This window comes from Mytilus trossulus, chromosome 4 (genome assembly GCF_036588685.1).
Source record: "Mytilus trossulus isolate FHL-02 chromosome 4, PNRI_Mtr1.1.1.hap1, whole genome shotgun sequence".
NCBI classification, from domain to species: Eukaryota; Metazoa; Mollusca; class Bivalvia; order Mytilida; family Mytilidae; genus Mytilus; species Mytilus trossulus.
The window spans coordinates 38,438,837-38,452,408 of NC_086376.1; the positions used below are offsets into that span (position 1 = coordinate 38,438,837).

General features: G+C 33.2%; 1 protein-coding gene across 2 annotated transcripts; it reads left to right on the forward strand.

The window, feature by feature from the left end:
• The first annotated feature begins 7,669 nt into the window (after positions 1-7,669).
• Positions 7,670-13,053, forward strand: LOC134713906 (uncharacterized). Of its 2 annotated transcripts, XM_063575184.1 has the most exons (4): positions 7,670-7,816; positions 9,264-9,326; positions 11,773-11,860; positions 12,421-13,053. In XM_063575184.1, exons 1-4 carry the CDS (start codon positions 7,709-7,711, stop codon positions 12,498-12,500), a joined length of 339 nt encoding a protein of 112 aa, XP_063431254.1. In that variant the 5' UTR covers positions 7,670-7,708; the 3' UTR covers positions 12,501-13,053. The 2 variants fall into 2 exon arrangements, with proteins under 2 accessions (XP_063431254.1, XP_063431255.1); XM_063575185.1 differs by lacking the exon at positions 9,264-9,326.
• The last annotated feature ends 519 nt before the right edge of the window (positions 13,054-13,572 follow it).

Sequence of the window (13,572 nt, forward strand, 5' to 3'; positions counted from 1 at the left end):
ACAACGACAAAATCAAAATAAATTGATATAGTAAAATCCGTGATGATGACGGGCCTATAATGCTTAGTTAAACCCTTTCATAAATGTTATACATTTATCATTAGCATATAATACAAAAATCGTCGAAACATTAATTAATGTCGTATTGATTTGAAGCAATTGCAAGTCTAGTAATACTAGCATCATGTGATCAATATTTTTTGATATAATTACAATAAAATACTAATAGTATGTATACGGAGTCTTCCGAATAAGATTGATTGCTCTCGGAATTCGGATTGATGTTGGAATACGTGGATGTTAGGTGTCACTTTTATACAGAGGCCTTATGGCTGCAAACATCTACTTCATTTGGACTATGATTGGTGTTTTATAGCTTGGCACTATGTTTGGATAGCGCTGTATTTTCTAGATACCCTTTGTCGTTGTTTAACTCACAAATATCTTATATCACCATGATCTCCTTTAACTCACAAGTTTTTCAAATGAAATATTCAAGTTTATATATCCATAAATAAACACATGAAATGTGCCGATGAATCTTTATCCACTTAAGTTTTTCACAGACGTGCTGATAATCATTCAAATGTCTTGTTGTGTCGTTGGATTTTTGTCTCAATGACGTTAACATCGGATCAATCTCCTTTCATTGGTACGGTTAAACACCACATTCACGGTCAATCGTGCCACTTAATATATTAAATAATATACTCTTGAAACCAAAATTCAGGTCAATATCAACCATTGTCAACAAGATAAATGGAACATAAAAGACAGATTTATGTTTCAAGCCTTGGTTAAACGGATGAACATTGGTTGCTTCATATACGGTATCCTGTTACGGAGGGGCTGAGGCCCCATGTCACTTAAAATAGTATATAAAATGTTCACGCTACTGGTATATCAAACACAATGGAATTATAGGTACAATGTATACAACTGTAAAAACATTTTTTCTACAATTATGTAGAGCCTGCGTCATTTGATTTTGTCGCGGAACAGAGATTTGACATTCATTCATTCCGTCGTAGATGTCGGTAATATTTAAGTGCAGTCTATTGTAAAAAAGTTGGACATCGATAAATTTGTCACATAAAGGCAACAGTAGTATACCGCTGTTCAAAACTCATAAATCCATGGACAAAAAACAAAATCGGGGCAACAAACCAAAACTGAGGGAAACTTTTGTGATCAAAAGACAATATTCAGAGAACATGTTTGGAAATATTTCTCTTTTTCATAAACTAGTTATACTTCTAAAGGGACTTAATATGTCTTAATTAATGGCGTTCATTATCACTGGACTAGTATATATTTGTTAAGGGGCCAGCTGAAGGACGCCCCTGGGTGCGGGAATTTCTCGCTACATTGAAGACCTGTTGCTGACCTTCTGCTGTTGTTTTTTATTTGGTCGGGTTGTTGTCTCTTTGACACATTCCCCATTTCCATCCTCAATTTTAATTAACATTAAGATACATTTCGAGATTAAAGTTATAAGACTTCCATTAACTTTAATGACGTCTTGGTATAGAAGCATGTTTATGATTTATACGGACTGATTGATTGTTGGTTTCATAAAGTTCAGTGGCAAATATTAAAATTGAGAATGGAATTCGGGAATGTGCCAAACAGACAATAATCCGACAAGAGAGCAGGTATGATCAGGACGAGAAAAAATTACAATACAAGCACTATATGTCGGTCCTTAAATACAGATTCTGATCGGACGTGGTTGTGTACTTTTACATCTGGCACAGTCAAATAGACAAACAACTTTAACAAGAGTTTTACTGTCGGTCGAAAGAAAACCAAAGTGACCATATTTCTATTCTTAGTTAAATATGATCGTAAGTTATGATGAAAACAATATCTGAATCTAAGATTAAAATTTCAGACATTTTATGACTGGGCTATTTATTTATTTAATTTTTTTTTTTTTTGGGGGGGGGGGGGGGCTTCAAGGTTTCATTGTGAGGTGGTGCAGCTATTATTTATAAATTTTTAAAATTAATTATAAGACATTTTTCTTTTGTTGAAACTCACTTAACAGACCTACTACATTTTTTTCCAATTAAATCAGTTATCGGTATATTATTTGTCTGCTTGTGGTTTTCTTTTTTAGCCATGGCGTTATCGGTTTAAATTCGAACTATGAGTTTGACTGTGACAGTCCCTCTTATGAATATCAACTTCCGCTAGTGTCATTCCTTTTCAAAATTCAATTACTGACTAATTTGTACATCCATCCAAGTAATTAAAGTGTGATTATTTTATTTTACAAGGTATAAGGTTAAATTTCCTACTTTGGAAAAATACAGTGAATAATGTTTTTCAAAAGGTTTTAATCATCACTAAAGCATTGAAAATAAATATTCAAATTTTAATGGTTTTAAATTTGAAGGGATTTAATTTGAATGTATTAGTTTTATTTTTCTTCTCAAATATAAAAATATGATTTTGTAATTTATTGTATTATTATTTAGTTAGATTATAATAAATGCTAATATGCATGTATAATTAAGGGGACGACCATTTGATATTCTGGGGGGGGGGGGGGGAGGCGGGGGCCAGAAGGATTTTTTTTATCGGTTATTTATTTTTGTAAACTGAGAGGACAGATTATTCATTTTCTGCACTATTGAAGCAAGATTTTTCATTTTAATTAAAGCAAGGGACTGATTATTCATTTTCACAACTATATTTATGATATTCGAAAAACATACAATTTTTAAAATATTTGTTAATTATGAATAATACATGTATTGTTTTACATTGTCTTATCGGGGCCTGTTATAGCAGACTATGTGGTATGGGCTTTGCTAACTGTTGAAGGCCGTACGGTGACCTATAGTTGTTAATGTCTGTGTCATTTTGGTCTTTTGTGGATAGTTGTCTCATTGGCAATCCTACCACATCTTCTTTTTTATATAGTCAAGTTATTGTGTACCATTTAATCAAAATTAATCATTCTCCCCTGCTTTTAGATTTAAGGTTTTATTCAAAACCTCAGACACATATTTGTGTACAAAAGGACAATATATACAAACACATTAAGATAATACATGGTACATGTATTGCATACATACATACATGTACATAGTATTAAAGTTTGCTTTTACTTAGATTCTAAAGTTTTTCAAAAGTATTGTTATAAACATATTTCGCCGATCGGAGCGAGGCAAAATTTTTTTTTGAAGGGTTTTGGAACCGCTGAAGGCCCAATAAGCTATAACCCTGCTGAGTTATTTATTTTTTTTATACATTGCAGGTCAAGTTATTTATTTTCAAACTACCAAAGAACAAACCATTTATTTTTGTGATTATCAAGGCCGAGTTATTTATTTTCAAAATCATCCTGCCCCCCCCCCCCCCCCCCCCCAGAATATCAAATGGTCGTCCCCTAATATCCTTCGGAACATACATATCTTAATCTGTGTATTTAGGTGATTTTATCAGTAGTCGTCCAGACGTGAAGTTGTAATATATCTAACAACATAATCATTTAATTATTAGTATATATAATCAATTGCAGGGTTCAAAGCTGAACTACAGACAAAACCACGGATGTCAGCATGTCAATAAAAACACATGCTTTATTTCCTGTAGATGTGTTAAACTATGAAATGAGATCAATTTATATTTCTAATAAACACAAGTTATTGCATATCACATGAACCATAGAAGATTAACTTCCGATAGAAATTTTATATCTATAGTAATTTATTCCATCCGGTTAAGTTCTGAAATTACTCAACTCTTTCAAACCAGTTGGATCTATCTCGCGCCTTGTTTTAACAATGAATTGTGAAAGAGTTCACTCAATTTCTTTACTTTAGTTTGTGTGTAAACAATTAAGTCATTTCATTGTTTTTATATATAAATTAGGCCGTTAGTTGTCTCGTTTGAATTGTTTAACATTTTCATTTCGAGGCCTTTTATAGCTGACTATTCAATATGGGCTTTGCTCATTGTTGAAGGTCGTACGGCGACCTATGTCTTGCTAATGTACTTAGTTCCCTTCACATTTCTCATATTTCCTCTAAAAAAAAATGAGCTACCTGAAAAATTTTCAGTTTGCAAATAGAAATAAAAAAAGAGTTAAGGAATATACTTTGCTATATTGACTGCAACATAAAGTAATACAGATTTAGAAAACACCGTCTTCAACAAAAGACAAATAATTATGGCTAATGTATCATGAATTTATTTTACATTAAGTGTCATATTCCAAAAAGTATATCAGTATTCTCTTATATTCACAAAATAAAGGTCGCATGGGTTTACTGAGGATTTTATAAACAATATGTCGTATTTCAAAAACAAAACGTCCGACGTGGCTTGGTTTATACTTGTTCATCCCAACTACTAAAAGAAAGTACAGATCTAAAAGTACTAGCATTTACTGACAGCTTCTTCAAAGCAGATAGTAACTAATGTAAAATTAGGCATCTTGGACTAAATTATCATCCAGTACACATCCAACATCCAATGTTAACAGTCAAAGAAAAACATAACCTTGTGCAATGCAATGAATCAGAGATTTAAAGTCAAGTGATGGAGATGTAAAATCAAGCGCCGGAGATGTAAAATCAACGCATGATTTTAAATGTTCAGCGTTAGACTTTAGATCTATAGCGATAGACTTTAAATCGACAGTGTTTGACTTTATTTAAAACCTACAGCCTAAGACTTTAAATCTACAGCAGTTGACCTCACATCTTCAGCGCTTACATTATGTACAGCGTGACACATTATAGCGAGAAGACCAGTTTCTCTGAAGCACAGAAGATACAGTGACAGATAATGTTCTTATTTCTAGATATTGTTTTGACTAAACAAACTTGGTTGATATGGAGAAGAGAGAATATTATATTTTGGTTACAATGACATTACTGATATGCCTAACAGTAGCGGACCCAGAACTTTTTTTAAGGAGTGGGTCAACTGACTGACCTAAGAATGCCCGCTCCAGTCATGCATTAGTGATTCCCTATATAACCAACACAATGTATTCCACAGAAGGGCCCCCATCCATTGATCCGCCTATGCCTATATATATAAGCAACTTTATGGTATAAAATACTGATATGATTGACTATGGAACAACTATACCATTAGAACATATATAAGGTGAATTGAAGCAATTATGGGTCAACTTTAAAAATGAGCTAACATGAAATCAAAACACTGTTGTGCATCATAAATACTTACAAAACAAGATATCATTGAGATGGGAGCCATGCACCGCTGTGGGCTACGCTGTCAATAACGTGTGGTGAAAATTCGTATCTTTACCATAGGACATGGGGTTGTCAACTGAACTGTTTTTGACATTGACCCTTGACGTACATATAGGAAGTTGTACATAAATTATGACACACCCTCTGTTGTTGGTTTATATACATGTCAAGTTTAAAGTTTGAAATCATAACGGTTCTTTAGATATAGAGTGGTCACAATTTGTTACTGGCGGACGGACGGACAGATTGAACACTATATGGCGTTCGACAATCGGCGGGGCCTCAATTACTTTCTGTGTTTTAATGTTTCAAAATACAAATTTAGACTATGTTTTCAGGTAATAAGCATTGTGTTGAGGGCAAACTAAAGTAAGAGAATGGAAACATATTTTGGGACGTACGGACAAACGTACATGTACGTATATAGAGACGAGGATAAAAGTTAATGCCCCCTCCGTCGGGGTGAGACTATAAAAGCTGTTTTGATCTGAACGAGACAGCTTAACTGTACACTGCATAACAAATCAAACACGGAAACTTGTATATGTAACTTTTCAATGTTGCACTGGTAAAATATCTTAAAGATGTAAAGTTTCCAAATTTGGTATGTTCACAACTTTAATAAATGAAGTTATAGTGGCGTCACACATCAGCGTATAGCAACGACGTACGCTGGGCGTGGTAAAAAAAACATGTACACTGACCATACGCTAAAAATGATGGACACATTCAACTTTTCAATCACATCTGTTTCGTGTGCACAACGAGCTTTATTCGTATTTAGGACGTACTAGAAGCGTACAAAAGCGTTTGGGCGTTCCAGTAACGTATGATGGTTTATGTCTGTCGTGTCTCTAACGTAGATGCAACTACATATAGCAAAAAAGTCATTTGAATGTACACGAGACGTGTCTTAGTCGTCCCGTGCCGCCGGCGTGTCTCGGACATGTAATTATATATGGGTTTTTGTACTACTTCTGTATCCATATGGTCTTGTAAATTCACGGACATATGGCCCTATAAATGTCAGAGCAAGTTTCGTTGAATATTATAGTACGTTTAAAATACGAATGTCAGAATACTTTTTGAATACGCCACAGGTGCGTTTTATATATAGTACGTTCATGGAGCGCTGAAACTACGACAGGCGTATATATACTGTATGTATGTAACAAACAGGCCCTGCATTCGTCCAAGTGAAAGTCAAAGTATAGGTCAAACGATCTTGTCGCGTAAACAACGTTCCCTAAACGTGTTTCAAACTTATTCCAACGCCCTTGTAACGTACTTCTTACGTGTGTGTAGCGAACAGATATACGCTTGACCAACGCTAGAGCTAGATTTGAGTGGATCAGATTAAAAGTCTATATGTTTATGATTCAATAAAGGGGTCTGGTCCATCCTCTTCCCTAGAATTTGCCTATAAATGCTTTAATTGAATACAGATGTTAACAAATTCTAAATGATATACGTAAAAGGTGTTTGCTTATTACATGCATACAACCATAAAATCATACGTTTTGGAACCGGTCGTTTTGGAACTGACAAACTGTATGTTCAAAAAGATTGTTTGTAGTTATACTTTTAATATCACTTGTGCACACTTTAATTGACCTCCACGATGAAATCGTGTAAGTTTGCTCCTAGAAAGTAGTTTATAGCTTTACATTTTACATTTTAATTTTTGTTTAAAAAAAATGCTATTTTAGACGTCTGTTAAAAGATGTAATGCAGTTTAAGAAACAGCAAAGTAAGCATCCGTAAAGAAATGACAAAAGTATGGAACTGTGATAGAAACAGATGATTTGTTGTTGTGGCTGCTCATTTTAATAAATTGTGGTAGACTTAGTGCACGGATAAAATGGCATCTTTTGATAGAAAAAAACTGCTGGACAAACCATTAATTTGTTTACCCAAATATTTAAAAAAAAAATGCATTTAAAAGTTAAATGGTGCAATATTGATTTTAATTGAAATTTGTTATTTTAAAGCAGGTAGCAATGTTAAAATTGAAATATCGGAAATTGCAAGACAGTCAAAGCGTTTTAATGTTTTTCTTATACATGCATCTATCAAAATATATAATGATGAGACCTTAAGAACCTTAGTACTAGTGACAACACGCACTTTAGATGTAGTCTAAATACTGTTATTTCTGAGTTACTAACATAGCATTTATCCAATCCTACTAAGAAACAAAACAGTGTTTGTTTCTTTAATGTTTATTTTATATCGATGACACGGATACATTTATCAGTGTATGATTACACAAAGGATCTTGCTAGAAACATGCATCGGATCTTGTTAATACCACCTGTGGGGAAAACCGTGTGAATGATATTTGACATGTTTGTCCATCTGTCACGTGCATCAACCACATTAGTATATGTATTTATCTTTATATCATATTGGAATCAATCATCTAACAAACAAACTGCTCGTTTTCGACATATACCTCCGTTACAACAATGGTGAATTGGAAAATTGATAATGGCCTACTGAATATCCAAGGGATTGAAGATTTTGAAGAACAAATTGAGTATGCTAAAAGCTCCTTGCAGTATAAGAAGATCGAGGTAATTGTTTTTATAATTGTTTTTTAAGGCATTGGCTAATTTTCAGGCGTCGGCAAAATAATAAAATATGCAATTTATCAGCCTTGGTTAAAATGTCGAAATAAAGCCGACATAATAGCATATATATACGGGGTTTTAAGTTGGATCCAGCAAAACAGTAAATACGTTATTTTGCCGGTCATTTGTAAAGAATTAATTTAAATATTTTCTCTTTTAAAAAAAAAGTACTACGAAAATGTGCATTGTCAACAAAAAACAATCAAAATTATTACTAATTTACATTTTTAGTTAAATGAAATAACAGTTTCATCATTTTAGATTTATCAGGATAAACGAAAATAAGAATAATTTTAAAACAATTATAAATAAAGATAAACTGATACATCTTCGCTAGCCAAGGGTAACGATCCACTCCCTAGCGGGAGTGGATCGTAACCCTTGGCTAGCGAAGATATTATATTGAGCAAGCATAAATTATGTTGCAATGTAATGATATTAAAACTTGTAGTTGAAATTACTTGTACAAAACTGTCACATTACAATGCTTCATAAATGAATAAGAATGAAATCTTCGATTAAGAGTAACAATCACATTGGATACAAATTTTAGAAAAACCCTCACAATTGAATACATGTATATGTACAGAAAAACGTGTTTTACGGGGGAAATTGGCTTCCGCTTCCTTGAGCATAAAATTATTTTCTATTTTTCCGGCGACTTTCAAAAGATGCAGCCAAAACCGCACTATTATTTAAATATAGAAAGCCAAACTCTAGGTGCAGGATTTTATTATTGCACTGAGCCTTCTCGTAAGCTAAATGCACGTCGGAGCTACATGTATACGCTGATGTGTGACGCCGCGGTATTATTCTATATTAAAAGCGTATATTGTCAGGTTAAGATTGAAACTAAAAGTAATCAAGGATTTCATAGAGAGGTTCATTCCATCATTGTCCATCCTGACATAAACATGATAAATGAATATTTATTTGACAACATATGACTTGAATTGACTCTTCCTATACGGTTAAAGATGTAGACAAATAACTGAACTACTGAGTATAACAAAGATACGGTTGTCCATGAAGCTCACTATAAATAATATCTTTTGAGGACATATTTCTTTTTTGTATGACCTCGCCCTTTTACAAATTTAAAGAGTAGAATTAGATTAAACATGCTTAATGTGAAAATACAAATTTTTCCCTATATTTTATATCCTCAGGCTTCCGAAATCATCTTGTTAGAAAGCCGAATCGCTACAGCACTATCTATTTATTGATCTATCTTAAAACCGTTACCTCTATTACGAACTTGAAGGCCCTACGGTGACCTATAGATGTTAATTTCTGCGTCATTTTGGTCTCTTGTGGAGAGTCGTTTCATTGACAATCATACCACATCTCTAATTTTATATTGATATATGGGATTACTTTTTTTATTTAGAAATCTTGTAAACGGAATGAGAAAACTATAGCAGAAAAAGATATCATGATCAAGAACTTGGAGGTATGTTCATAATATTTGATTTGATTGTAATGCCTTTGGCAAAGTGAATCAGTGAAATCTATACTATGTGTATGCAATGTAGTTTTAAGCTATCAACCGTTATAGTTCTGTCTTCTCCGCAAAATATCAACGAGCACCCAAAAGAAAACATATATTTATATTATTTTTAAGTTCAGATTTGCACGTTGTGTAACAATTCAGCTTTTTTCGAAAACCGGTCGGGATCCAGTTCGCGGAAAAGGTGGGGAGGGAATGTAAACCCCTGAACATCATGATACATTTGCATTTTTTGTGAACTTCAAAAATAATCTAAAAGTTATTTCCAGCCATGTGTCATTGCCTGAACGATTTCACACTTAATTTAAATATTTGTTTGCGTTTTACTTGACGTTAAATTGGGCCACATTTGTTCATGTTATATGTCTGTCCGAAATCAGTAATTTAGTGGTGGTTTTGGCTGCTGTTTGTGATCTATGATTTAATTTCTATTTATCGGTTGTTGATATTCACGTTTAAATTTTTATACTCCACCTACAATAGAAGAGGGGCATTATGTTTTCTGGTCTGTGCCTCCGTTCGTCCGTTCGTTCATTCGTTCGTGCGGCCATTCGCTTCAGGTTAATGTTTTTGGTCAAGGTAGTTTTTGAAGAAGTTGAAGTCCAATCAACTTGAAACTTAATACACATGTTCCCCATGATATGATCTTTCTAATTTTAATGCCAAATTATAGTTTTGGCCACAATTTCATGGTCCACTGAACATAAAAAATGATAGTGCGAAGTTCAGGTTAAAGTTTTTGGTCAAGGTAGTTTTTTAAGAAGTTAAAGTTACATCAACTTGAAACTAAGTACACACGTTTCCTATATATGTTATAATCTTTCTAATTTGTATTCCAAATTAAAGTTTCGACCACAATTTTACGGTCCACTGAACATAGAAATTGATAGTGCGAGTGGGGCATCCGTGTACTATGGACACATTCTTGTTTGACATTATGTTAAATCGTATTTTTAGGTCACCTGTCGTCTTTAACTTTTACAAAAAATTTCTCCCTTGAAACTAATTGGCCAAATAAAATCTAACTTTGCCACAATCATCATTGGGGTATCTAGTTTAAAAATTATGTCCGGTGACCCGGCAAACCAACCAAGATGGCCGTCATGGCTAAAAATAGAACATAGGGGTAAAATGCAGTTTTTGGCTTATAACTCAAAAACCAAAGCATTTAGAGCAAATCTGACATGAGTAAAATTGTGTATCAGGTTAAGATCTATCTGCCCTGACATTTTCAGATGAATCTGTTAGGTTGCTGCCCCTGAATTGGTAATTTTAAGGACATTTTGCTGTTTTTTGTTATGATCTTGAATATTATTATAGATAGAGATAAACTGTAAACAGCAATAATGTTCAGCAAAGTAAGATTCACAAATAAGTCAACATGACCAAATTGGTCAGTTGACCACTTTAGGAGTTATTGCCCTTTATAGTCAATTTTTAACCATTTTTCGTAAATCTTGGTAATCTTTTAGAAAAATCTTCTCTGATGAAACTACTGGGCAAAATTAATTGAAACTTGACCACAATCGTCATTGGAGTATTTAGTTTAAAAATTGTGTTCAGTATCTCGGCCAACCAACCAAGATGGCCGCCATGGCTAGAAATAGAACATCGGGGTAAAATGCATTTTTTTTGCTTATAACTCAAAAACCAAAGCATTAAGAGCAAATCTGACAGGACATTACATTGTTGATCAGGTCAAGATCTATCTTCCCTGGAATTTTCAGATGAATTTGATTATCGGTTGTTAGGTTGCTGCCCCTGAATTGGTAATTTGAGGAAATTTTGCTGTTTTTTTGTTATTATCTTGAATATTATTATAGATAGAGATAAACTGTTAACAGCAATAATGTACAGCAAAGTAAGAACTAAAAAAAAGTCAACATGACCAAAATAGTCAATAGACCCCCTAAGGAGTTATTGCCCTTTAAAGTCGATTTTTAACAATTTTCACAAAATTTGTAGATTTTCACTAACATTTTCCACAGAAACTACTGTTATAAATAGAGATAATTGTAAGCAGCAAACATGTTTGGTAAAGTGAGATCTACAAACCCATCACCATCACCAAAACACAATTTTGTCATGAATCCATCTGTGTACAATGTTTAATATTAACATAGACCAAGGTGAGCGACACAGGCTCTTTAGAGCCTCTAGTTTAAGCTTACACTACGGCATATGATTGCTTATTGTTGAATATTGTACAGTAAAATATAGCTGCTTACATCCAAATCAATTTACGTCTATGTGATAGTGTCACTAGAAATCATACCACATCTTTGTATACCTATCTAGTTTAAACATAATATTTAAATAAAATTAAAAGCAGCATTCAAACAGAGGTGAAATTCTTAAGATGATTACATTGTTTTAAATTTTTTCTCAGGATTTCGGAGCGAACGAAAAAGTAATACGCTTCTGGAAACCGGAAAAGAAATGGTATAATGCAACAGTCCTAGAAAAAACTAAATCAGGTAAACCATGATATAAATTAAAGAAAGATTACAAAAGAACGATAATTAATGAATTGATTAATAGTCAGGTAGTTTTTGTTGTTGTTTAAGGCCACATTGTGCACCCTAGGCTATATCATAGACATAGGAAGATGTGGTATGTGTGCCAATGAGACAAGTCTCCATCCATGTAACAATTTATAAAAGTAAACCATTGTAGGTCAAGGTACGGCCTTCAACACGGATCTTTGGCTCACACTGAGCAGAAGCTATAACCATCACTAGTGTAAAACAATTCAAACAGGAAAACGAATAGCGGTCTAATTTAAAAAAGACCGTTTGCATTTATTGGCTGAGAAAATTGGCGTATCTGGAGAGAACACAGAGCATCACATTTCTAATCAACAGAAACAATTTACATAGCATTCGAAGTAAAAAGACTCACTAAGGATTCAACATTTCGATAAAGTCAAGGGAAACATCGTATGAAAGGAAAGATGAAGATATATTTGATTTATTTTAATATGCTTAATATGTGTTTGGTTTTCTGTCCCTTTGATTGGATAGTCTCTATTTTACAGGTTACAAAGTCGTATTTGCAGACGGCAACTTAGTAAGAGTGTTAAGTCTACAGAATCTACGAAAAAAGACATCGAGATGAATTCAGCTGAAGGTGTTTTGTTGAACAAAACACTTTCATATATATATGAACTTACAAGAAACTCACAAGTCATCTGATAATGTTCTCAAAACGGGATATAATAAACAATATCAACAACACAAGGAAGCTGTATTTCCTTGTCCTTGAACAAAAGACATTTCACATCAGTCAAATGATCTTATATATCTATACATGTATACAAGAATGAACAAGGTTATATATGTTGTTTAATTTATATTGGGACATTATCATGATATCTTAATGATAAAAAACAAACATTCACAGAATAAGCTTGTTTGGTCTGAATGTGCTTGTAATTTAATATGACAAACTGTATGTAGAATAAGAAGTAATTATCACACCATCAATGAGACAACATCAATGACGAAAATAAATAGATGAAAAAGTATGCAAAAATCATCAACAATAGATAGATGTGCATAGAATAAGTTATAAATCGCCAAGTGTGTTTCAATATTATGCACATAAAGCTGTTCAATATAGTTGCAATATTAAAACATGTAACAATGTGTCATAGAGCACTTTTTATAGTCATTAGTAAATTCAATCTTAGCATATTAAAATTTATGATGATGAACTTACAAACATGTCGTTGTCCGATTATTTTCAACTTATGAGTTTGAATTTTCTTCTGGTATCATTTGTTTCTCTTTTAAGGAGGTTTGTTCCTAATGATGACGATTTAACGTAAGCTCCTCGTGTTTTAAAGCAATCTGTATTCAAATCATTCTGCCTTCTTTATACGGATAACAACAACATATTCAAACATTTTGTCAGGAATCTGATGTTCAGTAGATGTCGTTTGTTGATGTGGTTCATAAGCGTTTCTCGTTTCTCGTTTTTGATATAGATTATACAATTGGTCTTCCCGTTTTAATGGTTTTGCGCTAGTCATTTTGGGCCCTTTATAGCTTGCTGTTCGGTAGGAGCCAAGGCTCCGTGTTGAAGACCTTTTTTATACCTATAATGTTGTTTTGTTTACAAATTTGGACCTGGATGGAGAGTTGTCTCATTTGTACACATTTGTTTCATAAGAAGTCAAATGTCTAAA